The sequence below is a fragment of the Pelodiscus sinensis genome, chromosome 2 (assembly GCF_049634645.1).
Source record: "Pelodiscus sinensis isolate JC-2024 chromosome 2, ASM4963464v1, whole genome shotgun sequence".
NCBI lineage: Eukaryota > Metazoa > Chordata > Testudines > Trionychidae > Pelodiscus > Pelodiscus sinensis.
The window spans coordinates 73,092,739-73,119,903 of NC_134712.1; the positions used below are offsets into that span (position 1 = coordinate 73,092,739).

The window sequence follows — 27,165 nt, forward strand, 5'->3', positions numbered from 1 at the left end:
AGAGGTGTCTAAATTTTGATTGCTGAGCATGAAGGCAGCTCTGTAACTCTGCACTCTTGAGCAGCTTGGTTTCTTATTCATGCCTAAGCCTCAGAGGGACTCTCAGACTAGGAGTTTCTCCATTATCTTGCTTGTGTAGTAGGATTGCTCTGTTAATGCCTAAAACTGGACAAAAGATGGTAGAGGTGCAGCATCTAAATCCCCCTGGTGAATCTGACCTTAATAGTCACCATCATTAACTTAGAGAACCTCAAAGTTGATTCATCACAACCTTAATATTTTAGGGAAGTTTTCTTCCAATGGAAAATAGCATTAGTTTTGATAGGTTTAGGACTGAGCCTATTTACTTATATTTCTGCAATAAACAAGTGATATTACATTATTTTTGGGTGTTATGTCTACATCAAGATACCAATTATAAACACTTTTCTCTTATTTACTGTTTGCTTAGAAAACCTTTTATACAGATGGGGTATTGTATTTATTTCTTAGCCATTACCTACCTCTAAGTGAATTCCATTTCCAAAGTTCAAACAGATCTGTCAAATAAATGATATAGTCAACATTATTCATTCTGCATCAGTATAGTGGCATTAAGGTACAGCTCATACAACCACACCCAAAACAAACTTCAAACCAAAAACAAAAGACTGACATTTGCAAGTCATTCAGGTACTTTTAATAATTTCACTCACCGTATAAATAGTTTATGAGAAAATTTAATATGAGTAGGATCCTTGCATACAAGACTTCATTAAGTCTCTCTTCTTTATGCATAAGTGATCATCTCTTGGTGTAACAGTCAATGGGAGCCTTTCATTGACTCAGATGGGTGTAATATCAGGCCTATAATGCTGAAGCCAGCAGCATTAGAGTGAACCTCTCTCTGTCTGTCTCATTGAGTACCTTTGCCCTGTTAGGCTGTGGATCATGTAGAACAAGGGTGGGCAATAATTTTTGATGGGGGGCCACTCTAAGAATTTGTAAAGTGGTTGAGGGCCACACTCTTCCATGATATTGATGGAGGAAGTGCAAGGTTCTGGGGTGGAGGTTGGGTGCAGAAGGGAGCTTTAGGTAAGGGAGGGAGTTTGGGTGAAGGAGGCAGTTATGATCTGGGGCACTGGACTGAAGTGTAGGGGGTAAGGTTGCCAGATGGTTTCAAAAAAAATACTGGACACACTTGACATTACATCACAATCTACATTACATCTGATTGAGAAAATACTGGACAGTTCTATTTACTCAATTATAGTTTCTCAATTTGTTTCCCGAACAGAAAGCTCAAATACTGGACTGTTCGGTTAAAAACTGGACACTTGGCAACCCTAGTAGGGGGTTGGATTGTTTCCTAGCCCAAAGAAGTAGGGTACAGAAGGGGGTGGAGGGATTTGGGTTGTAAGCTAGGGCAGGAGGGGACTGTGATCTGGGGCAGGGCTTGGGGGGCCGATCTGGGAGGGGATATGAGGGCAGAGGATTTGGATATGTGGAGTGGGGGGGGCAAAGGATTGGGAGGGGCTGGAGTCCCAGAGGCAGGGTCTGGCCAGGAGACTTACCAGCCAACAGTCTTATCCTGAATCGGCCTCCCTGCCAGGCAGTGTTCCCTCTAAGCTGTGAGGCAGCACAGCTTCATAGGTGATTAATCAGCCCTGCCCAGTCAGTCCGCTCCATGCATGGAGCCCTGAGCCTCAGACTAGACCAGGCTGATTAATCACCTGTAAAGCTGTGCTGCCATGCGGCTTAGAGGGAACACTGCTGCCTGCCCCTCTCTCACACAGGCTGCAGCCATGTGCTCTGTAGCCTCTTGTGCTTCGTGGCTACCTATTATGGAAACAGGCAGCTCCCATTGGCCAGTTTCTGGCCAGATACTAGCCAATGGGTTTGTGCTGGGAGCTGGAGCAGCTCCTAAAGCTTTCTCCCTTCCCTCCGGACTCACAGTTTTTAAAGAAAAAATGCCCCGCAGCTGTGTTTCTGAGTGGCATATGAATGGGGCGAGGCAAGTGGAAAGCTTGTCTGGGGCTCTCCACAGAGTATGCGGGAAGGATCTGGTGGCTTGGCAGGCTGGATCCGACCTGCGGGCCATATTTTTCCCAGGCCTGACACAGAAGCATCAAAAAGGCTTCAGATAATGTCTTAAGGCAAAGATATATCAAAATAACTTCTTAATTTATACTTATGAATTAGAAAAGTTCTCTGCCTAGATACCTTTACAGTAAGTAATAGCCTTCAACTCCATATAATATAATCTAAAATGTATTCGATATTTTTTCCAAACATATGTGTCTGTAGCGTGTGCACTTGTATTCCCACTCTATGGTGCCTTCAAGGCACCCACTGTAAATTCCCAATTCCTCTCTTGGGCTGAGTCCCCATCGGTCTCCTTCCTGTTTTTTTAAGGTAGCTCCCACATTACACTGCGATAGTAAGCCAGACTGCTAAACAGGCCAGTTTCTTGGCTCTCATTCTGAAGTCTACGAACAGTATAATTGCTTACAGTTACAAGCCACCACATAATTATTTCTAAGCAAACACATTTATTCTCAAGGTAAAAGCACTGCAGAGAAAACATATTAAAAACAATAAATGAAACTACACATGCTAAAAAGCTTATCAGAGGTCACTCGATCTCCAAACTCAGACTATTGGTAGATGTCAATTCTCCAAAACTCACAACCTGATGTTGTCCGTGAGAACATGAGAAAGGCCATATTGGGTGAGACTAAAGATCCATGTAGCTCAGAATCCTGTCTTCTGATAATGGTCAATGCTAGATGCTTCAAAGAAAATGAACAGAACGGATAATCATTGATTCACTCCCTGTTGCCTTCCCCTGCTTCTGACAAACAGAGGCTAGGGACACCACCCCTGACCATCTTTGCTAACAGCCGTTGATGAACCTATCCTTCATGAATTTATTTAGTTCTTTTTTGACCCTGTTATAATCTTGACCTTCACAATTTTCTATGGCAAGTTCATAACTGTCTGAGATTTAGAACTAGAACCCAGGCCACAAAGTTCAACTTTTCTTTATATAGTTTGAGTCTTTTATCTTGTCTCTGGAAATAGGTTATGAGCAGACAGTGACATGCTCCTCAAGGTGAACCTTCAAAAGTCTGCATTTTTTTACATAAGCAGAGGCGGGAGGGATTTGGTTTAATTAATTCATAGGTTTCTCAAGAAATCCACTTATTATCCTAAAGTGGACAATAACTTTTGATGGGGGGGGTCATTCCAAGATTTTGGAAAGTTGTCAAGGGTCACACTTTTCTGTGGAGGAGATACGGGGTCTAGGATAGAGGTTGGGTGCAGAAGGGTGCATGGGGGTAAGGGACTGGGTGCAGAAGAGGGTGTGAGATCTGAGAGGGAGTTTGGGTGAAGGAAGGGAAATGGAGGTGCAGACTGCAGAGGGTTTGGGTGGTGATGTGGGGGAGGGAGTTGGGGTATGGGAGGGGCAGGGGTGCCAAGGGCAGGCTTTGACTGGAAGGTGCTTATCTAAGCCAGAAGCCCTGCAGCATCCCCAAGGCAGGCTGCGCTCCCTGCCTGCTGCAGGCCCAAATCACTTTAAACTGCAGGCTTCTTCCCACCCCATGGCTCTCAGCTCCAGGAAAGGAAAGAGGCTTGGGGTACGTCTAGACTACATGCCTCTGGCGACAGAGGCATGTAGATTAGGCTACCGGACATAGTAAAATGAAGCGGCGATTTAAATAATCGCCGCTTCATTTAAATTTACATGGCTGCCGCGCTGAGCCGACAAACAGCTGATCAGCTGTTTGTCGGCTCAGCGCGATAGTCTGGACGCTCCCCTGCCGACATCAAAGGTATTTGTCGACCACCCAGGTAAACCTCATCCCAGGAGGCATACCTGGGTGGTTGACAAATACCTTTGATTTCGGCAGGGGAGCGTCCAGACTATCGCGCAAAGCCGACAAACAGCTGATCAGCTAAACAGCTGATCAGCTGTTTGTCAGTTCAGCGCGGCAGCCATGTAAATTTAAATGAAGCAGCGATTATTTAAATCGCCGCTTCATTTTACTATGTCCGGTAGCCTAATCTACATGCCTCTGTCGCCAGAGGCATGTAGTCTACACGTACCCTTGTGCACCCCAGGCCACTTTCTCAGCTCCTATTGGCTGGTTGTTTCCAGCCAATAGGAGCTGAGAGTTTGGCTGGTGTCAATTCCTATTGGCCGGTTGTTTCCAGCCTATAGAAGCTGAGGATTGGGGTCGGGGCTAGGAGATCACACATAGCCTCCCCTTCTGTGCAGAGCAGAGACGTGCAGACTGAGCTTTAAACCCGCAGCAACTTTAAACCTGTGTGCCTGAGGGTCCATGCAGGGTGGTCCGCAGGATGGATCCCGAGCCGTATTTTGCCCAGCACTGTCCTGAAATCAATTCTCGTCCGGTACATTTTCAAAATATCTTTGAACTCCCAGGCCTCATATCACATCTCCCAGGTCACAAACAATCCTGGCCCACAATAATACATAACTTTGCACACAATACAGTAAGGTTTTTCAAGAATATTTGCAGGAAACTACCATAGCTTCATAGTGTCACTTGTGAAGATCAAGTTTATCCAAAAGATAGGGAATGATCAGTGATATCCAGTCCACACATATTCTTCCCTTTGAACTATTTGGCAAATTTTAGGGTTTTAAGTATCTTTGAAGTGATGTTTTAAAATAGTGTTATAATGTAGTTTCTCTTCTTGTTTTAACTCCACCGCACATGGTCGTCTAGGTAGAAACAGATTTCAAGAGGGCGTAGGATCTTATTTAAGAGGTATTCTATTGGATGCAAAACTTCAGATTGAAGTCAATTAGAGTTCTGGATTAAAAGGTCTGACAAGATATGTGAAAGAAAAGAGGACAAAATCTGCCTTAATCATGGTTACATTATTACTGGCTTGCCAACAGTGACATTCATTCTTTCAAATTGTTGCAGAATCTGCTTCAAGATACGGAACGGTAGCATTCCACAGATCAGCAACCTTAGGATAGATTTTCAGCACTGTTTTACCCCAGCTGTAGACATGGCTCCATATGTTTAAATTGACACTTTACAGAACTTTTTTTTTCATATTTAAAGATAGAGGAGTATTTTTCTGGTGTTAATAGATTAAATCAAGACAACCACTGACCTTCTCTTCACTTCACCATATTGTCCAGACTTATCTCACTGTCCCAAAATCTTTGAGATCAAAAGTCTTCAAAAGGTTATATAACATTAGATATGTGAAAATTAAAGAAAATTGAGTTAAATTGTTGTAGACAGTGATATTATTTTGATTTTGGAAACTGAAAATTTGAGTTTTGAGAAGGAAATTGGAGAGTTTAACTTTCTTTTCTGACAACCCCTAGATTTTGCATCCTAGAATATTTTTGGCTCTGTTAATAGCCTTGACAGGGGTGATTTCAGACTCAGGTCACTCAGGCTACATCTAGACTGATACCAGAGGTATCCTGCAAAAGCAATGCCTCATCCAAGGAAATTTTCAAAAAAGTGGATGTGCTCTTTCACCATCCCTGTAAACCTTATTTTACGAGGAATAAGGGATGTGTTGAAGGAGCACTTTTTCCTCAAAATTTGGCACCGTGTAGATGTGCTAAATTTTGGAAAAGCCTCTTTCGATAGTAAAGCGGAAAAAGATACGCAATTTGCGTACCGCAAATTTTGTTTCTTTTTCCGACTTACCACTGCAGTGTAGACCTAGCCCCAGTGAGTAGTTTATCTTCTCTTCCACTACCGTCCATCTTTCAGATTCTGCAAGAGCCTTGCTTTCTTTCCCCATACTATTTAGTGGGTGCTATTGTGAGATTGGTTTGAATGTTGTCTCAAGTTAAGAACCAAAGTGACCTGTTCCTGAGTGGCCTTTCCTGCCATATAAATCCTGCCAGTGAAATCTGGTTTAATTTGTGCCAACCAGAACTGGATAAATTGTGTATAAAACTCAGATTGAGCACCCATACAAAGAACCTGAAGTCTGATGTCAGAAGAGGCTAACAACTAATGCACTTACTAAAGGGTAACAAAAATGCAATTGCAATACCTGACTAGTAACAGACATGCTTTTAGGAAATACAGAGACAGCTGAATATCTCCCTACACATTAAAACCCCACTAAAACTTTAAATACAGGAATAAATGACTGAAAATCTAAATAAAAGTTTGGAACCATGTATGTACTGCACTGAGTCAGGAAATGGCACTCTTTTCCATGTTTGAGAGGCACTGACCATGGCGTTAAAGTAGGCTACAGGTTCAACATTCCTGGTCTAGCATGCTCGGGAACTGACCAGTACAGAGCAAGGAAGTTTGCAGGATCAGGGTTGGTCAATGTATCAAGTAGTACACACTATCAGAAACCATATCACAGGCATTTTTTTGAAGGAAGCAGTCTGAAGGGAAGAATAGGACTACTTTATGGGGCAGAATCCAGTCCCACAGATCTCAGTGGCAAAATTCTTATTGAGTTTTATTCAACTAAGATTTAGTCCTATAGGCTTGCCTAAAATAATCAAGTCAAGCTAGAAGTCCAACTTTTCTGAAATTTAGATATTTCATATTTGCTTTATTTTACAAGTATCAATGAGAAAAAAATTAAGCTTGTGGCATAATGAAAATAAGTCTTATGTGATTACAGAACTTTCCAAACATAAAAACAAAAATTCTTTTTTTCGTTTGTGTGTCACATTTTTTTATTATAATGCTAAACATTTGCACATATCCTTAGCCTTCTACATGGAGGGCTTGATTTTGCTGTGTTTTAGCCAAGGACAGAAGCATAACTTAGCCATGTAAAAATGTCATACGCATGAGTGTTTATAAGATTTTACTTAGCTCTGTGAAATCTATGCTCCATATGCCACTTATTCAATGGTGCCAAGATAGGGTTGCCAGGTGTCCGGTTTTCTACCGGACAGTCCGGTATTTGCACCGTCTGTCCGGTAGAAAAATTCAGAAAATACCGGACATGCGCAATGTCCAGTATTTTCTGAATTCCCGGCTGGGTGCAGGACGGAAGCCTGGCAGGGGCGGTGGAGCGACTGGAGGCAGGGCCGCGATTGGCGCTAGGAGCCTCTGGTCACGTGCAAAAGCCGGAGGGGGGGAGAGGGAGGCTGAGACCCCAGCCACTCCCTCTGCCCGGCTTCTGCACGTGACCAGATGCTCCCAGGGCCAATTGCGGCCGCGCCTCTCAGCTGGGAGCCTCTGGCTTCATGCAGAAGCCGGGCGGGGGGAGTGGCTCTCAGGCCCGCCCCCGCCCAGCTTTTACTAGCAACTCGAGGGAGTGCCTGCCGGGGGCATGGCCCCTTGGACTCCGGCTGTGGTCAGTGGCTGCACCTCTCCCCCCGCCACCAGCTCCTCTTCCCGCCCTCCTTCCTCCAGGCCCTCCCTTGTCCCATCCAGCCCTGTGGCCCCTGACCCTCCCCAGCCCTCCCCCACTGTTCCTCCCAGCCAGCCCTGCGGCCCCTCCCCAGCTCCGCTTCCTGTGCCCCCCCTTCCTCCTGGCTAGCCCTGCAGTCCCCGGACTCCACCCCCACCAGCTCTGCTTCCCCCCCCCCCCCGCCCATGATCAAGTGTATCCGTTTTTTTGATGGGGTCTACCTGGTAACCCTATGCCAAGAGGAAGCTCAAGGTCCAAATATAAGATTTTGCAGTCATTTCCGTATTAGTTGCCTAGCTGGCCATTTGCTGAGGCTACATCCAATCATGACAACTCATGATGAATTGACAAATACAATTTAGGGCCAGTGCCTGCCCTTCTAAAATCTATCTCCCTAAGTATAATCACTAAATAAAATAATGTAAACATTTGTGTGTGTAACTTAAGAACTGAGTGAGAAATCCTCAGGTTGAGTGCATCTCCACACCTTGCAGAAAGTGTCTCTGCAACAGGCTATAATGTGGGTGAAACATGGAGGGGAGATTGTGCTTTTCCAGTAGCCCTAGTACTATTTAAGTAGCCCTATTTAAGTCAATGTGAAGTTAGTATAAAGCCACATGTATGTGTAAAGAAATATCCTGAGAAGTGCTACAATTTCCTTTGAAATCAGTAAGAGTTGAAGCCACTTGCTACCTAGGTGAATCAATCCAATAATTAAGAATCATAAATCATGTTTATATTTCTTCACAATTAAACATTTTGAGTGTTTTTCTTTTAATTTCTGTTATTATTTCAAGTGTCAGGGGCGTGTTCTGAATGTAGAAAGAAGTTCAGTTCTCTCTCAATCTGATGGTTTGCCAAAACCTGTTATCTTTGAGGTGCATAAATTGCTATTCTGTTCATGACCCAGGACTGAGCTACATTACAAAATTAGACCAACCCACATACATTTCTCAGAGGTGTGAAAAATATACCACCTTGAGTAATATACAAAGAGCCCTGCAGATATCTGTTTTATATCGACAGGTATCCATGTCTATGGATGTGGATGCTAGGTTTGTAGATGTGGATCTCTGCAGCTCATTTTTGTGGATATGGATGTGGATACAAATTTTGTATCTAGAATCCTGCACCAAAGTGTATTGCTTAATTTAAAGACTTCCAAGAAATACGTCCAAAGCATTGGCTGTCTTGAACTAATGCTTTCATCTCAACAACAAGGAAGTTATGTCAGTCAGGATGACATTAGACTATAAATATTAAAACCTTTAACATTTATAGAGTAGGTAAAAGTAAAATATAAATGAATGTAGTGATGATGTATTTATACTGCCATGAGTTTGGTTCTGGTTGCTACAGTTTCAAGCTAAAAAAAGTTAAATTGCCTCTGGTGCGTCTCTCAATTTTGGAACCTTTAGGAACACACAGCCAAGGATAATGACCACAGACACAATTTCATGTACAAAATCATATCTGTACTCCAAATTTTAGCAGTACAATACAACTGCCATGCATATAGAAATCTTATAAAAACTTATGCAATAATTGTAACTGTATTCATACTTGCATCTTCAACAATATTCTAGGGTCTGGTGGACCTCTCAATGAATGTCTATTACTAGAGAGTTGCTCCTGCTGGCATATCTTGTGGGGCCATCCCACTTTTACCCAACCATAGAACACTTTTTTATACTGACCACACCTAACACCTTATGCATACACATGAAAGTGTTAACCCTCATCCTTATCTTCATTTCCAAACCCAATGAATATAGGGGTTTCCAATTTTTCACAGGTTGATTGTAGGTCCCTTTATTCTCACTAGCATCCATGCACAACACATACTCTAATGTCACGCAGGTAAAGATGTTAACAACCAGGTGTCTAGTGGTTTTTGACAAGACATTGCAGTCTACTTCAATTTAGTTTTTCCTAACATTACCTATTTGCACATCTTATGAAATAATCATGTGACTTTGCTGGCATACAGTTATTCCTAGATCACTCTCTCTCTATCTTATGCCTATGCCTAATATGGCTAAGTTAAAATCTTATAGGTATCAGCCTAGTGTAGGTCTTACATTTAAGCCATGCTTTACCTAATGCACATGCAAAACTCCTAAATACTTTATCAATCCACTTCTATAATCCTGCAACTTAAATCTAGCATATATTGGTTATATATGAAATAGCATATGAATTGACCAAAACATCACATCATATAATGATAAGATAGATTTAGATGATGAAAATTAGTCTCTCTGATTTCAGATTCACTGTCCTGGCTCATGTACATTCATATAGAGTAAATTCTGAAATTTGACAGGACAGCGTAACTATCATTCGTGCCAATGCAGTTATACACAATGAGAGAACAAATTCTATAAAAGACATGTAATATGGAAGCTACAGAATCTTAAATTATGACAATTTGCTTCCTTAAACTTTCTGCATTTTGGTTGAACAAGTTTATCTATAATTACTGTCCCTGAATGGATATCACTGAGACAACATCTGGCTAGTGGTCCCTGGTTTTCCTCCTGGAGGTTGCAACTTACTGGGAGAAATCACAAACAGGTGTCAAGAGGGAAATTATCTTGCTCTTAACATATTTTCAAGTAGACATTCTGGATGCATTTGGTCTATATTTTGCCTTGATAGGAGGGATCAGTGCAGGGTGTGCCCTGCTCCAGAACATTTGCAAACCACTGCTTACATAAAATGTCTGAAGTGTATGAATAACTATGTGCCCTCTCTTGATACTTTTAAATTAATAACTAGCAGTAAAATAGAAACAAAACATCAAACAGTTAAGGATGCTTAAGTCTTTTCATAAAGAGCCCAAACCAGAGATCTGATTTGATTGCCTGATACTCTGGTTTTTATTTGTATGGTTTTTACTGGTAGAAAGTTTTAAAGGGTTGTTTGTTTAATACTGGCACTTCTTTTATCTAAAATTGCAACTTTTCCATGTGTTACTGAAGAGTGAGGTTTCCAAAAAGGTACTGACTTCTGAATTTCTGTTTTCACATCACTATATTGCTATGCATTAAATAATTGGGCAGGATTAGGAGAACTGTACACATCACAATGCAGAGTGTAAGAATTTTTCAGTAATGTACTGCTCTGATTTCATGGAAGCATTTAAAATTAAAATCAAAGTACACAGACCTCTTCAGTATTACTCTGACATTTCTTTAGCATAAGCTTATTTTCTAGGGATATCCCTGAAGAATTCTTACTTCAATGACTCAGAAGCTCAGAATGATTTTTCAGGAAATTGCTAACAGAAATAAAATTACCTTTTCAGAAGAATGAGAATGGATACACTCCACCCTTGTAACAAAACCCTTTATTTAAACACCATGAGTCATATTCTGATTTCACTTAAGGTATGTCTGGAACTGGAGGTGTGATAGTCAGTGTGGGTGGAAGTACACACACTAGCTTTGATCATTATAAAGCTTAAAATAAAAGTGTGTCCACCCATAGCAGTGGAGGTGGTGGGATGGCTAGCTGCCCTAAGTACAGTCCTACATGGGACTACGGGCACCCACTTGGGTGGTTAGCCCATCTCTTCGCTAATATCTCTTCATCTACAATTCTAGTTTTGACATGCTAGTTCGATCAAATCTAGCATGCATAAATCTCATCATCATCATGCTTGGCTTCGCGAACAAAGATCTAGGAAGGAAATCCATGTCTTCTGCAGGCACGCTGGTGGCTGATGAGGCCTATGCGGGACAGGCAGGTCCTGCCACAATGGCTGCAAATATAGGTCTGATCCGGGATAGGTGCTGAGGGGTCACGGTTCTTCTTCCTTCTCCTTTTGTCCTCCATACAGGCCCAGCTCTACTTGAGCTGGAAATTACACCTCTTGCTGGACTGCAAGAGGTACCCTTACACTGGTGTGAACACAGACTAACTCCAACAAATTCACTTGAGTGGACACGCCAATGTACTTAACTGTTGTAGAGTTACTCCCCATTCACACTGATTATTCTGAGATCAGAATCTAGCCCCAACTGTCAACATACAAAAGGCCCCCTAGGCCCAGACCTTTATTGGGGCTGAGATGATGCAGAACAAGTTTTATGCTGTATAAAGGGCATATTTTCTCTGCTTTATTTCTTATGTGCAGTTTGCAAACTCTTCTCCCTGTTACGTGGCTAGCATGCTCTGACAACCAGCATATGAAGCCTTGGCTCTACTTGTACTCCACTTCTTCCCATCCTTTGGAACACTGCATAGCCAGGGAAATAGAATCATAGAAATAAAGGGCTAAAAGGGACATCAACAGGTCATCTCCATTAATGTTCCCTCTAATCTTTGCCATCCATGTGCAGAATAATTTTATGTGCACAAAGACATGTGCAAATGTACACCACCAGTAGGAAAAAACTTAACTGTAGGGGCTCTGTTCATCAGCTGGGCAATATTTGAATCTCTCCCGAGTGGCTGCATAAACACACAGCTTACAGGTATCACTGATCTCCACCTCCTCCCCCTTGCTGAGGGACTTAAATAACATGAACATCCCTGATGGCATGATCCTCCATCCAGCTCCACAAAAGATGCCCAAGCAGTTAATATAGCTCCAGTCCCTTATAATACCCAAATTTTGAAATCTTTATGTGGGGCCAAATTTTACTGTTGTTTACACTCTATTGACCTACATGGGGCATACAGTACTGTATTAAATGTCTGCAGATCTGCCTGTGGTCTTTAGCAGCCACTATACCAAAGAGACAGTCCAGTGGAGCCAAGAAATGAGGTGGGCAGGCTGTCAGGGACGGCAGTCCTAGCCTCCCACGTGTCACTCTACAAGTGGGGAAAATTTGGGAAAATCCATATAAAAAGCTTCACAGGGCCTGATAGATTTGGGGGGGGGGGGGGGGGCGGGGGGGGGGGGGGGGGGAGGGAGAGAGGGGAGAACACAGGTCCTAACAGGGTGCTGTGGGAAAAATCACCACTTTTTGCAAATAGTTCCCTCCCATAATTTCCATTACAGAAGGGGACAATTTGGTCAACATGTTTTAATCCCATTACAAGTCAGTGTGACAGGAACTATTATTATTAAGGAGCGACAGCATAAGGCCAAATTTATTTTACAAAATTTTGCCCTGCAAAGTTAAAAAAAAAAAACACAAAACAAGGAAAGAGTACCATACTTTTTTCCTTGCAATGTACGACAAAGGCCTGAAAGTTTGCCCCCCCCAAATATTTTTCATAGTAGAGGATCAGATCTTGTTATCCTGTTTTTCTTTACAAATAAACAAACCAATCCTTCTATGGATACCTGGCAGTCTCCTACAATTATAATATCACATGTATCAAGGAACTGAAACTTGAACAAATATTGTGGGAACGTAATTTAGACATTCCTTAAAGCACTTATTTTTGTTTTTGTTTTGTTTATCCTCACTGACTCAGATAAAAAACAAAGAAATCTTTTCTTTCAACATTTTATTACAGAGTCAACACACCAACCCCTTCAACTAAGAGCCAAGAAAGCTCTCATTTTCATTTTTCCAAAGGTACCCCCAGGAAACGAGGAGAGGAGAGAAGAAAAGGGAATTCCAAATATTTCTGACAGCAAATGAAGAGAAGAGAGGAAAGGAGAGGTTTCCTAAGGTAGAGGAGACACACACACACACACACACACACACACACACACACACACACACACACACACACACACACACACACACACACACACACACACACACACACACACACACACACACGTTTTTAAAACTTTCAATGCCTTCTTTATAAATAATAACTTTTAAAAGGATATTGTAAAATGACTCAGATATCTTCCAATTAATTTACTCAGGTGGACTGTTATGCTTGCAACCAGGTCAGTAGGAGGGGAAAAAAGGAGATTTACACTCAAAGCTAACTGTTGCTTTATTTGCTCAACTAATGACAGATATTGCTTAATACATTAGCTTGATTTTAAAAAGTTTGCTTATAGACTATGGTTCTGCCTAGACTTGAGCTAACTCAATTGAGAAAAGCATATTTTTCCTAGTCTACAGAAGGCCAATGGTCTCTGCATCAGAGCAAGGGGATTCCCATGTGGATCCTCCTGCACAGTCAGGGATACTGGTAAAATTAGTGAAAAATTCAAACCACTTAAAATTTGTAAGTTTCCCACTGTATCTCTTTCAACAGTGTGTAAATCTTTTCCCAACAAACATGAATTTTAAGTTGACTCTGTCCTTACAGTTATCTTAAGAAACTATAAATGGAGAGGGTCAAAAAAGTTTCAGCTACTCAGTTTTCCATTTGAAAATGAGATTTCAGTGGGATCGAAATGCATCATGGCACCGTGTCAATTCCTTCAAAACTTTCAAGAAAAGGCAGGCATGGAGATAGGCTGGCTGCTGATCTAGTATCTCACCTGATAAACCATCCACTAACCAAGCCCATGGGAAGCCTGCAAGCCTAGAAAACAAGATGGCTTTCCTGCCCATCAGTTGGGCAGCTAGTCAGTCCAAAAAGCAAAAAGCCAGCAAGCCTGGGTAGGTGATTTGTGGTGCGCTTGGGGGTGCACCCCTGTGCCCTGCCAAAACTCTTCATTGCTAAATGGGGTATCCCTTCCTTGTTCCTTTAGGTGGCCCTCCCCGGCTATGTCTACACTGTCAGGTTCTAGCGCAAGAACATCATTTTTAAAAATCTGTTTTCAGTGGGTTTCTGGTTTGTTTATAGTCAGAGCTGGTTGAAAAGATAATTCTTGCGCAAGAACACATCCACACGGCCATGTGCTTTTGTGCAAGAGCGTTCATGGCAGTGTGGATGCTGTCTTGCGCAAGAAAACCCTGCCGTGCGTCCACACCGACCTCTTGTGCAAGAGCTCCTGCGCAAGAGGGCCTTACACTTGTTAGAAAAGAGCTTAGCTCTTGCGCAAGAAGCCCTCTTTTATCACGCTTTACTGTAAACATTCTTGCGCAAGAGCGGGTGGGCAGTGTGGACACTCTGCAGAAGAACGGCTGTTCTTGCGCAAGAACCCGCTAGTGTAGACATAGACCCCCTTTGCAGCTCTCATGCCAGCTGGGACACCTATTTTTGGAAAGTTTGATTTTTCATCCCAATTCAGGATTATTCCTCTGCCACAGAGGAAAAAAAGCCATGCAAAAATTTTCATGGGATGGAAATTATCTTTCTAACCAGCTCTGACTATAAACCAGTGTTTCCCAAATGTGGTTCCGTGGAAACCTAAGGGTGTGCCTAGACTGGCAAGATTTTGCGCAAAAGCAGCCGCTGTTGCGCAAAATCTTGCCGCCTGTCTAGACTGGTTGCGAGTATTTGCGCAAGAACACTGACTTTGTACTGTACAAAATCAGTGGTTCTTGTGCAAATACTCCAACGCACCCACTCAGGGATAAGCCCTCTTGTGCAAGTATTCTTGCACAAGAGGGCCAGTGTAGACAGCCATGTTAATTTCTTGTGCAAGAATGGCTAAAATGGCCATCGGAGCTTTCTTGCACAAGAGCGCGTCTACACTGGGCATGGATGCTTTTACGCAAAAGCAAATCTTTTGCGCAAAGGCGCATGCCAGTATAGACACTCTCTTGCGCAAATACTTTTAACGGAAAAACTTTTCCGTTAAAAGTATTTGCGCAAAACCATGCCAGTCTAGACGCAGCCTGGGATTCCGTAAAGTGAAAATAAGGGTTCTGCGAGAAAACTCCTTGACAATAACATTTTATGATTAAAAATAATATTTAAGAACTGACGAATTTTATTGAAAACAATTTTCATTTGTGCCAAGATAAGTGTCCCTGTGTAATGCCAGCTAAGCCAGAGTGGGGATAATGATGTCACTACTCAGAGCTATGCTCACAGTCAGTCAGTGGTGCAATTGCCTGTTATATATCATACTGTTATTAGGTGAAGCAAAATACAGGACTATGTAGCACTTTAAAGACTAACAAGATGGTTTATTAGATGATGAGCTTTCGTGGGCCAGACCCACTTCCTCAGATCAAGTAGTGGAAGAAAATAGTCACAACCATATATACCAAAGGATACAATTTAAAAAAATGAACACACATGAAAAGGACAAATCACATTTCAGAACAGGAGGGGGATGGGGGGGGGGGGGAGGAAGGAAGGTAAGTGTCTGAGGAAACTTGATCTGAGGAAGTGGGTCTGGCCCACGAAAGCTCATCATCTAATAAACCATCTTGTTAGTCTTTAAAGTGCTACATTGTCCTGTATTTTGCTTCAGCTACACCAGCCTAACGCGGCTACATTTCTATTACTGTTATTAGGGGTTCTGCAAAATTCTTTTGAGTTTAAAAGGGTTCGGTGACCAAATAAAATTAAGAAACTGCTATAAACAAACCCGAAACCCACTGAAAACAGCGTTTAAAAAACCTAAGCCAGTAATAATGTTAGGATACGGAATTCATGTTTTCAAAAAGTTTGTGTTCGCCCCACAGCTGAATGCTTCTAGATCGGTGAAAAGAAAAGCAGCGAGCTCAGGGCATGTTCGCTGGGAGCCGAAGCCCGGAGGCAGGGCGAGGTGTGTCTGGGTAGCTGGTGGGCGCGGTCACCCTTCGCAGCAGGGAGACGGAGCAGGCACCCACAAGCCCCTGCCGAGGGAGCTGCCAGAGCGCGACCCCCCAGCTCCCGCACGGGGGCGGCAGGCTGCTCCCAGCCCGCCCCGACCAGCCCCCCTGCAGGCCGCAGGCTCAATCCCCCTCAGCCCCTGCAATCGGCGCTTACCGCCGCCCGCGGGACTCACCGTGAGGAGCAGCAGCGCCTCCAGCCCGCCCGCCGCCGGGCCCCGCGCCATAGCCCAGCCCGCTCCGTGTCCTCAGCAGCAGCCGAGAGTGTCCGCGTCGGGCTCCTTCCGCGGCCGCTCGGCGAGCAATGGGGCCGCCCGGAGGGGCTGGGGAGGAGTGCGCCGCGCGGGGCCGGCCTGACACTGGCACACCTGGGGGAGGGGGCAGGTGAATCCCGCCTTCCTCTGAGGCGGGGGTGCCCCAGCGCTTCCGCCCTGCACAAAGGGGAAGGGCTGCAGGGCGCTGGCGGACCAGCCTCTCGCCCTGGCTGGGGGCTGGACCCTCAGCAGCAGCGCGTCCCCTTCCCGGCGCTGCCATTGCGGGAGCGGAGCCTGGGGGAAGTTCCTCCGACTCCTGCCCAGCTCCGGGCAGACACAAAGGGGGGTAGGAGCTGGGGAGAGAGGAGACGAGCTCCACGCTGCAGGTGTTGGGCACTAACTTTGCAGTCAGGGCCGCGTTATGACTTTCGTGGGCCCCTCCCACCATAATCATATCATTATTAAAAATGATTTTTGCTATAACTTTAAATACTTCAACATTTTTTTTCTGCCTTAGGCCAAATTGAATAGATTTTCGTGGGCCCTAAAAGTTTCATTTTTTTTCTGATGTGAGAACAAAATTAAAACATTTGCTTCCACCCTAAAAGTTCATTTTTTTTTCTTCTGATTGTAAAAAAAATTAAAACATTTTCGTGGACCCTAAAAGTATCGTGGGCCCTAGGCACTGTGCCTAAGGGATAAGTCGGCCATGTTTGCAGTCGCCGCCCAGTCCCTGCAGCTCGCCACAGGCTGCGATCTGAAGGACTGCTATGGTTTGTGCCAGCGCACAAGGGGTGGCTGCATACCTGGAAGGGCCTGCTGGGCCAGCAGATCCCAGCGCACCCCCTCCACTGCCGAGTTCGTGCAAGGGAGCAGCCCTGGCCACTGACCGACTCTGTGCCTTCACCACCAGCTGTGGCTCCATTCCTTCTTACAGGGGCCGCTTACGGGGATCAGGGGTTGTTGATCCTCTAAGTCTGGTGGCTCTTTGAAGTTTCTAAGGTGAGAACTTTTAATTTTTTTTTTAATGTTACAACTATTTTTATCTCAGTTAGGATCCGGGGGAAACGCCATTGTGAGTGCTGAGTTTGAATAATAAAACTGGCGATATTACCTGTTGTGTCTTTTGATCTTTGCTATAAAGTATCTGCTTCTCACAGGACAGGTTTTTGCCCACCCCTTGCAGGGTATTTCCCACATCTGATCAACAGTCATGTTTTTCTTTCTGAGCGGGTTTTGGATGAAGATCTGAGTTTAGAAGGATTTCAAATATAGGGAGCGCTCTTTCCATTTTCCCCTTCTCACCATACAAAAGAACACTACAAGTCATAGCAAGTAGGTGTGCTTTACAAGCTGACAATCCTGTTACAAAGGGGCAGCCTTCATTAATGAGTAACTTACAGGAAAAAACATGGACTCATGGGAAAGTAAAAAGAATTGCTCAAACAAAACCTGCAGTGTTGATACTCCTAATCTGTGTTCCGTGGTCTGAATGCACTTTTTTTTGTATCCATTTCTGATACTGCTCTCTGCTCACCACCTGTTTAACACTGACCAGTCCAGACACTAATTATATGGGGGCAGGCGGGTGTGTGTGTGGGAAATTAAGGTTAGTGTGCATCTTACTTTTACAGGGAATGGAACACCTATATGCTAATAGATGCTGATTAATTAGGGTTGATCAGGTCAGATTCAGCTATGGTAAATCTTTTCACATAATTTCTGAAGCAATCAACTGTAAATATCATGAACAGAATTAGGACCCTTTCAGAGGAGTAGTTAATGGGGAGCCTTTTGTGTTATACATGTAGTATCTCATAGCTATGTGAAACAGCTGCACTTATACACAGTGGTAAACTGAGGACACAGAATATGCATTGTCTCAGAATGTCTTCGCTTTTGTTGATTTAGGATACAGTGATATAGAAGCTTCTCTTGCCTTTTTATGCACATCATATTGTTACTTAGAAAAAAATCAGTGATACTACATGTCCAAGTATAGTGATTACAGTGTTATATTCCTAGTTCAACCACTGAGTAACAGTCTCACTGGTCAATAAACGTAATTTTTGTGTAACGAAGTATAGCTACATGTGAATTGGTGTATTAATGCTTTTGTTCCTCACAAACAGGGTTTGAGGCTTAATACCTAATATAAGTAAAGTGCTGACATCCTATTTTGAAGTTTTGTAATCCCAATAAAATTATTATTATTTTAAAGTGTACAGTGGAGAACAGGACCAAAGCCTTTAATATGATCTGTATACAATATTTTTAATTGGGTGAGCTACACCAAGATTCAAAGATCTGCATGTATTATGACTGACGATTTAAAGAGCTCTAGCATAATTACAATATAAATGAAAGTGTTTCATTATTTCAAGGATCTGTAAGGGAAGTTTGCTCATTTGCTGGATGATGGTGATTTTTATATGTGTGCTCTGTAATGTAGCCAAGTGGAACTTTGATCAAATTGCTAATTATTTGTTAGAGCCATTTGTTAAAAAGTATGTTGATTAGTGAAATAAATTTTTACAACTAAGTTAAAATAAAGCTAAACCTCATTTTGATTTAAAATCAATTAAAAATAATAGGCCCGTGTATATTACTGAGGCCCCAATCCTGCAAACACTTGTAACTAAAATTACATGCTTGCCTATCTCATTGACTTCAATGCAAAAGCATTTGTTGTAGCAGGGCCAAATGCAGGAATAGTGAGATAGCAGGGAGCAGAAGTGTTCCCCCAGAACACAGCCAAAGAAAGATCAACCATTGAGTATGCAGAAGCTCTGCTCTCAGAACATCCCTTTGCTGAATCTGCTCTTGTGATGCTTATAACATTCACATGGGTAGTCAAAGCTTCTGCAAATAATTGCAGTTGCCACTAATGCAGAGCTTCCTGATTTCATATAATGTTTATAGCACTCGTCGACATACTACATGTTTGTATGAATTTGACTGTGCAACAGCTTCTTTTTAAGATGGGGAAATATTATCCCTATTGTATGGAGGTGCCTTGCTGAAGTTGACACAGTACTGGCAGATCCAGGAGCTGACTCCACATTTGTTTCCAGCCTTATTTACCACGTGACCATCCACTCAGTTACATGGATCCATGCTGTAAACTAGCCCTTTCAGCTTTCCTTATTGATCTTTGACACGAGACACTTTCATTTATATTCTAATGATGTGGGGGCTCTTAAACTGTCAATCATAATATATCCAGGGCTTTGAATCTAGTTTTCCTCACCCAGTTAAAACTACAGATACTATTATGGGCTTCAGTCCTGTTCTCCAAAGTATGGCATGCATCATTGGTCACCCTAAAATTATAATTTTCTCTTATATTGCTTCTTTATTCAAGAATCACCAATGTTTTAAACAGATCGCAGCACTTTACTAACATTAGCACTGCAACTGGAAACTACAATTATGGCCCAGGAAATCCATTTATACATGACAAAGGTAAACTATACAAAGATACAGGTGCTTGTACGAGAAAGAACAGAAGGATACAGGTACAAAGTTCAAACATGATGAAAAGCAATGCGGAAATAGGTCCAAACTCTCAGGCTGAGGTTTTGTTTGTTTGTTTGTTTTGGGCATAATATCCTGGTCATTATTGAAAACTACAAATGACCAAGCCCCATTCACAGCCCATGAAAGATTTAGTGTAAGTCTTTCCAATTATAGCAGAATTGCAGGATAACAAACACCAAAATTACAAACACATCAATGAAGCACACACCTTATTTGGAACCAGAAACATTGAATCAGGCAGCAGCTAAGACCAAAAAAACAAAATAAAAAAACCACACACCAAACAAACAAAAAATACTCAACCACCCAAGAACAAACAAACAAACAGTCAAGTACTGTGCTGCTAAAACAAAAACTACTGAAAAGATAAAGGGAAAGTTAAAGATACAAGGTAAGAAAACAATTTAAATAAAACAAGCACAGAAATAAAGATAGTTAAAAGCATGTTTTATCTGTATAGTAATGTTTCAAAGCTACATTAAATCAATGTTCAGTTGTAAACTTTTTAAAAGAATAGCCACAATTTTGTCTGGGATTATGAACATTTCAGAAGTTAAAAGCAACTTCCTTTCCTAAGGTATTCATAACTGAGCTTCTACTGAACTTCAAGGAGCATAAGATCAGGCCCTAAACTGTTATTCTTTTCTAAAAGTTTAAACATCTATATAAATTTCCTCAAAGTTTTAACAAAAACATAATTTCATAAAAATATACATTTGTACTAATTCACAGTATTATTTATTATGAGCATACTTGTGTGCTTCCAGTAGATACATTCTCATATGATCACTCATAAATGCCACTCCCATTTCATGGTGAGTAAAGCTACGCTAACAACTCTAGCTGAAATTCAAATAGGATTCATTTCTTTTTGGTGAAGAAGAGGGCGAGGAGATAAATTAAAATATCCAGCCTTAAGGAACAACCCAGTTCCTTATTAAATTAATGACAAATCTATTGTAATGCCTTTAAAGTGTTGAAACCAAAGACAAACTATCTGGTTTTTTTTCTAGCTTTTGAATTAAACGGAACAGGTACAGTGTTAAACAAGTGCTGCTACAAGAGGAAATTCAGTGTATAGCTGTGATGAAATGCTCTGAGCTCTTTGTGTGTCATATTAAGGTAACTGAGAATGTTTTTCATTGTCTTAAAAATCACACTTCACCCTATTCCACTGTTTTAAAATTCTTACCACACCATTTTTATGACTATTGTCAATAATCTGTCCAAAAATTATTTGCAATTAAAGGGCATTGACCAGATTTCACAGTTGCACAAGAATCCACTTCCAACTACCACTAATTTTAACACCTTTTGTGCTTAAGCAGTCTATCTCTGTGGTTCAAATTCCCCACCTGTAAAATGGGATAATAATACTGATCTCCTTTGAGATCTACTGATGAAAATGTTATCTAAGGTCTATGTATACAATTATCAGTTTTAAGGTGCCTAATTGATACAGAGGATTAGAAGAAAAGCTCTCTTCATATTAAGGGCATGATCCATTAAACAAGTTTAACTTTATAAAGGGAATAACTCCATTCATTACAAAGCTATGCCTGGACTTCAGTGCTTACAAGTCTGGGGCTCATGGGAGAATATTGGAGAAATAGAAAGTATGGACAAGGAAGAATGGTTCACTGTCATTACTTGCTACTACATACATGGTAGTTGGACACATAAATGCTTCTGATTTTTCTATGCTCATAAACAGTATTTGATCCTTTTTATCTCTCTTCTGTTCATCTCTTTTTAATAAATTTAAGATGTTTATTTCTCTTTAAATGACTGGAATGATTTGCTTCCTCCTCCTGTTCTACCTCTTCTCAAACTCAATCTCTTTTTTTCCCCCTCCCACTTATCTTTCTTCCCATCCCTATTCTATGTTCTCTGTCCTAATTATTAGTATCAGAGGGGTAGCCATGTTCGTCTGAATCTGCAAGAAAAATGAGAAGTTCTGTGGCACCTTATAGACTAACAGATTTATTGGAGCATAAGCTTTCGTGGGCAAAGACCCACTTCATCAGATGTCGAAGTGGGTCTTTGACCATGAAAGCTTATGCTCCAATAAATCTGTTTGTCTATAAGGTGCTGCAGGACTTCTTGTTCTAATTGTGTATTTCCCTATCCTTTTCTCTTTCACCCTTGTATTTTGTGGTACCAGTGGCTAGACTGAAGTAGCTAGATATCATCTGCTGTGCTATACTTTGATCCTTTTTCTTCAGTGATCATGGCAGGCTGCAGGGGAGCATGATGCTGATGATTGTAGAAAATGTTACCTCCAATTCAGGGCGAAGCTGTAGGGCGATACTACAGGGTAGGCTGCCAAATACAGAACTTTCAAGGCACGATCCAAAGCTCACTGAAAACACAGGAAATAGTCCCACAGACTTCAATGAATTTTGAATCAGACTTTGGGCAGCATGGATATAGGAAAGGCAAGATGCAGTCCCCCTACAGGAGTGTCAATAGATAACTAATTGTTTCCTTGTTCAGCAAAGTTGCTTTAATAATAATTCATTTAAATTATGCGAATTGTAACATTACACATTTTAGTTAGTGTTGAACATGGACCTGTTTGCTTGGCAAATCTGTTAAAACCGTCACAAAATTCTGCTCTTTAACACAAGTTCTTTTACCAAAACATGAAAAAGAAAGTCCCTTACACTGTACAGAAAAGGGAGTGGCAGAACAAGTCATTTGTTGTTTCAAGCTGCATAACAACCCAGGTCATTTGATATGGATTTGTATGTTATCTGAAATGTCTTTTCTTAAGTACAGTACACAGCGATGATCTTTCTGGGCAAGCCTCAGGTAGGGCAGCCAGACAGTGAAATAAGCTAAATTAAAGCTATTATAGACATATATATTTTGATTTGATCCATTTTCTATGTTTGTGAATGCCTCACAAATGGAGTTTGATATCTGCAAATCAATTCACTCTTTGTATTTATTCAGTACACAGAGAGTATATTAATGTAAAGTGAATTAGCCTGGGAGTTGCTTGAACTCTTAAGGGTATGTCTTCACTGCAGTTAGCCTACATTCTTACTCAGGTGATACTCCTGACTCTCCTTTTGTTCCATACAGAGAAACGTCTCACTCCGGGTAAGTGATGCTTTAAATGCATGTTAACTTACTTGACTGAGGATGAAGACAGAAACTTGGGTTTCACTTTTACTTGGTCTGGTAACCCGTCCTTTCGGCAGTGAAGATGCCCATTAAATTACTCAGGTGTTGATAGTCTTCTAGTACTCTCTCAAAATTCCTCCCTCTGTGCCACAAAAACCAGACAAGTTCTCCCACAATTCACTAGGAAAAACAATAGAATGACTCAGCATACTGCAGCGCAAAAAGAACATATGCCTCCAAAAGTCCTAGTCACACACATGGGTAGGTGCACCACCAAAATAGGGCTTTTCACTGTGACTACTCACATCTGGGGTAGGCTAAGCCAGGTGCTCATACCTGGGTGACAAGCATCCAAGTTAACTGGACAGGGAAGGTATTCCTTAGGGAACACAGCTCTCTAGGAAATGAACCTGCTCGGAAGGGAAGATTGAGCACAGTGCAAATCTATCTTTTTGTCTACAGTACATAAACTAGCAATTAGTGATAAAGTAAAAATCACTGTAATGTCCCATGTCAAAGCTGTTAATACTGATCCTTACTAACTTCACATCTCCCAGTGACTCTATATCAAATGGGAATATAGACCAAGTTGTCCATTCCAAAAGGTATATTTGAATAGAAGGCAAAGAATGGCATAGGAATACGGATAGCATTGGAAATTGGAAATTTAGTCTGAAATCATTTTTTCTAATTTCTTTTAAGGACAGGAGAGTACAAATGTGAAAGATAGAGACACCCATCATCATTCAGCCAAATAGAATGTAGCCATATCAAGATTTTGCTAGAACTTACTGCAAAATCACCCCAAATCATCATCTTGCCAAGATTCAGTGGTGGAAATTTTAGGGTAGAATTTGGACCTTTATCTGAATATTTTCTGGGAGAGAATAGGAAATTGGTAGGAATCTGATTTTTTTTCATACCCAAATCCCCCAAAGTGGACTGGATTGCCCTTGTATGTGGATCTTTGGTTCCCCCCCCCCAAAGAAATTGTAGGTAAAACAACATAATGTTGAGCTCTGTAATACCTAATGGTCAGTTACAAGTAAATATAAAATATTCAGATTTCTCTCTCACTCAGTTTTTCATTTTTTCTACAAAATAACTTTATATTATGGTTATTGTTAAGTCATAATGTTGTTACTATAGGCCAGATTTTCTTACACTTGTTAAGTAGCAGCTCTCTCCTTAAGAAATCTCATTGACTTTAGTGGAGCTACTCACACAGTAAAGTGCAACTCATTCTGTCCCCTAGAAAGTATTACGTTATGTGCACTGAAATTTTGTTTGAGCCTACTCATTCAAGATGCTAAGCTGAAATTGAGAGGAGCTCAGAGAACTCAGTAACTCTCAGGATTAGGCCCAATATTTCTCTTTTTCTGGAATTAAAACCTTGAAACAAAAAATAGAAAGAATAGTTACCTACATCTTTTGTGCTTCATTGATAGTTCTTTATCACATCGTTGGTGGGTTTCAGTTTGATTTGGTATTAGTGAATTTCAGCTTTATTTCACGTTCCTCACACTAGGAATTGTTGGGAGCTCCATGTGGCTGATGCTGCACTCCAAAAAGAGGGATGTAGATAAGATAAATAGTAGAGACTGAAGCTTGAGGAGGAAGACGATTGCACTCTGAAAAGAGCTTTACTCTTATCCTGTAGAATGAGAATACCTGGTGGTATAGAGACCTCTCAGTGTCCTGTAGGGGGTCAGTGTTGTGCCCTACAAAGCAGAAATTACTCTTAGTTGGGTTAGAATAAACACAAAAACAAATAAAACAATTTAAAGACATATAAAGAAAATCCTAAATCCCTTAATCTGGGGCCTGAAATCCATGATGTCTGATCCATGTACAATTAATCTTACCAAAAGGGCCCAATTGTATGAGAAGGAAAACTGATGAGACGCCCAACAGCAGCTGTATGGTTTGGAGATGCCATGCATTACGGGGAAAGAGTCTTGCCCCATAAATAATCAACATTGCTAGAGATTACAACATTATACAGCAAAACTTTATGTCTCTATGTCATGTAGGATTAGAAATGAGAGGGCTGTCACATCCATGCATTATGCTTAATATGTGGACTGTGGTTCAATCCTCATGAATAGAATGGTTAGTGAAATCAAGGGGACTTATTGGGTCTTTTCCATGATACTGCTAATCTGTGATACAGCATAGCCTGTGTCATATCACAGCTGAAAAGCATAAAACGCTGCAACCCCCATCTCAAACTGGGCACACGTTTTATCAAACTAGTAAAAAAAATATGATCCCAACTACTTTCCTTAGAGGCATGACATATTAAAAGATTATGCTAAATATTTTATTATATATTTAAATTCATACATATATTTAGAAGTGTCCTTTTTTTTGAAATATCATGTTACTGTAGTGATTAAAATGGTTAGTTTTCTTTTATGTACTACGAACAGTTATAATGTACTATAATATCTACTGAAAGTTGTAATATAGCATGTATTTTTATGTCAAATTCCCTGTGTGGAATGATTACAGGATACATCTATTTCAATCTGTTTATTGGCTTATGGAAATTCACAAGAAATCCTGGTTTAGATTGCAAATATAAAGAAAACAAAACCCTCCCCAAAATGAACAGAAAACAATCAAACCCAACCCTAATAGCTCTCACTCTGTTCCCACTGAAGTTAGTGGCAAAGCTTTCAGTGTCTTCAGTGGAAACAGCATTAGAATCATGGACCATAATCACTAGACACTCAAGATTTCACAGCTTTGTATGCTGTAGAGCGCATGCTCTTCTGTTTTTTTGCCTTTTTCTGATACTCTGATACATTCAATCCTGTTCTGGGATTGGAAAATTCTAGGAGATGCTCAGTTACGGAAGAATACTCTTGCCAGTTCTGTGAAGGGCTCATCCAAAAGTCCACTGAAGTCAATGGAAAGACTATGATTAACATTAGTGGATTTTAGATTAGCCCTTTAATACATAAATAAATATTACAATTTACATTACTTTGTGGTAATGTGAGAGTTGAGTTTGAGTTACTATGATGCACAGGTTGGAATTTATTTGTATTACTTTGTTGCATGTTTATTATTTTATGATATTTACAATATTTTTGATAGTTCCCATAACTTCAATTTTACTTGAGTAAAGATGCTGAGGCTAGACTTTTTGTTTACATTTCAAGTTTTAAAAACTCATAGTAGCAATGGTAGCAACACAAGTGGAGTAATATATTAACTGAGTAAAATCAATGTGCTAAAATGCATACCCCAAATAATGATATTGGCAGAAGATTAATATCCAGTAAAGTTGGGCACCATTATACAGTCATAAATTCTGATATCACTTAATATAGATACTGCGGGTGCTTTTATATTAGAACTGCAGTATTGATAATGGTAATGGACGTATCTGAGGCAAACTTTCAACTCTACCGAAATAATTTGGAAGCTACCTCAATGCTGGACTTCTTATCTTGAAGTAGAGGGATCACCAAAAGCAAACTGAATGCAGCCCTCAACTTCCATGGGTTTTAATGGGAGCTGATGGTACTCAGCACTGCAGATTACAGGAGGAATTCAGTAGCCCACAGTCTCAGATGCTGAAAGACATGGTTGGAAAATCTATCTAGGTACTTACATGATGCCCAGCACTAGAGTACACAAATACCACACAAGCAATAATGAATATATCCTCACAGCACCTAAAGGGTTTATCCATATTGCAATGGAAAACCCATAGTGCTAAGTTGCAGAGCTCAAGCCAACTGACTCAGGCTTGCAGAGGCTGCGCTAAAAACAGCAGTGTAGACATTTGGGACTAGGCTGAAGCTCAGTCTCGAAGACCTTCCCCCCCTTATCCATTCAATCTGAACCTGAATGCCTACACGACTATTTTTAGACTTGCAGCTTGAGTACCACAAGCTTGAGTCAAGTGCTTGGCTCTGAGAATAATTGCAATGGGTCTTATATTGCAGTGTAGAGATACCCTAAGAGGCAGGGAATTAATTATCATCCCCATTTTACAGTCAAGGCACTGAGAGTTCAGAGAAATTACATGATTTGCCAAGATCCCACAAGAAGTCTATTGCATAGCCACATCTCTTGAGTCCCAGTCCAGAGTCACAAGATCACGCTTCCTTTCTAGAGCATTGATCCTGCCATGACTTCCACACAGATAGATCCATGCACCTGTGCAGAGCTCCGATGAAGCCAAGAGGGCTCCATACACATAGACACATTGCAAGACTGGGAACTATATGAGGAAAATTACCATCTGTTACAGGTAGAGT

General features: G+C 41.3%; 1 protein-coding gene and 1 long non-coding RNA gene across 2 annotated transcripts in view; one reads left to right on the forward strand and one right to left on the reverse strand.

The window, feature by feature from the left end:
- Positions 1-16,330, reverse strand: part of DSG2 (desmoglein 2) — a 43,532-nt gene extending 27,202 nt beyond the window's left edge. The window contains exons 1-2 of the mRNA XM_025180007.2: positions 16,139-16,330; positions 504-539 (exon numbers count right to left, since the gene is read on the reverse strand). Coding sequence (XP_025035792.2) covers positions 504-539; positions 16,139-16,189 — 87 coding nt within the window. The 5' untranslated portion in view covers positions 16,190-16,330. The remainder of the gene's footprint in view (positions 1-503; positions 540-16,138) is intronic.
- Positions 16,331-16,375: 45 nt separating this feature from the next.
- On the forward strand, positions 16,376-27,149 carry LOC102451556 (uncharacterized). The gene is made up of 3 exons (XR_012901498.1): positions 16,376-17,218; positions 20,770-20,878; positions 27,021-27,149. It is a non-coding gene; the product is annotated as an uncharacterized LOC102451556 (long non-coding RNA).
- The last annotated feature ends 16 nt before the right edge of the window (positions 27,150-27,165 follow it).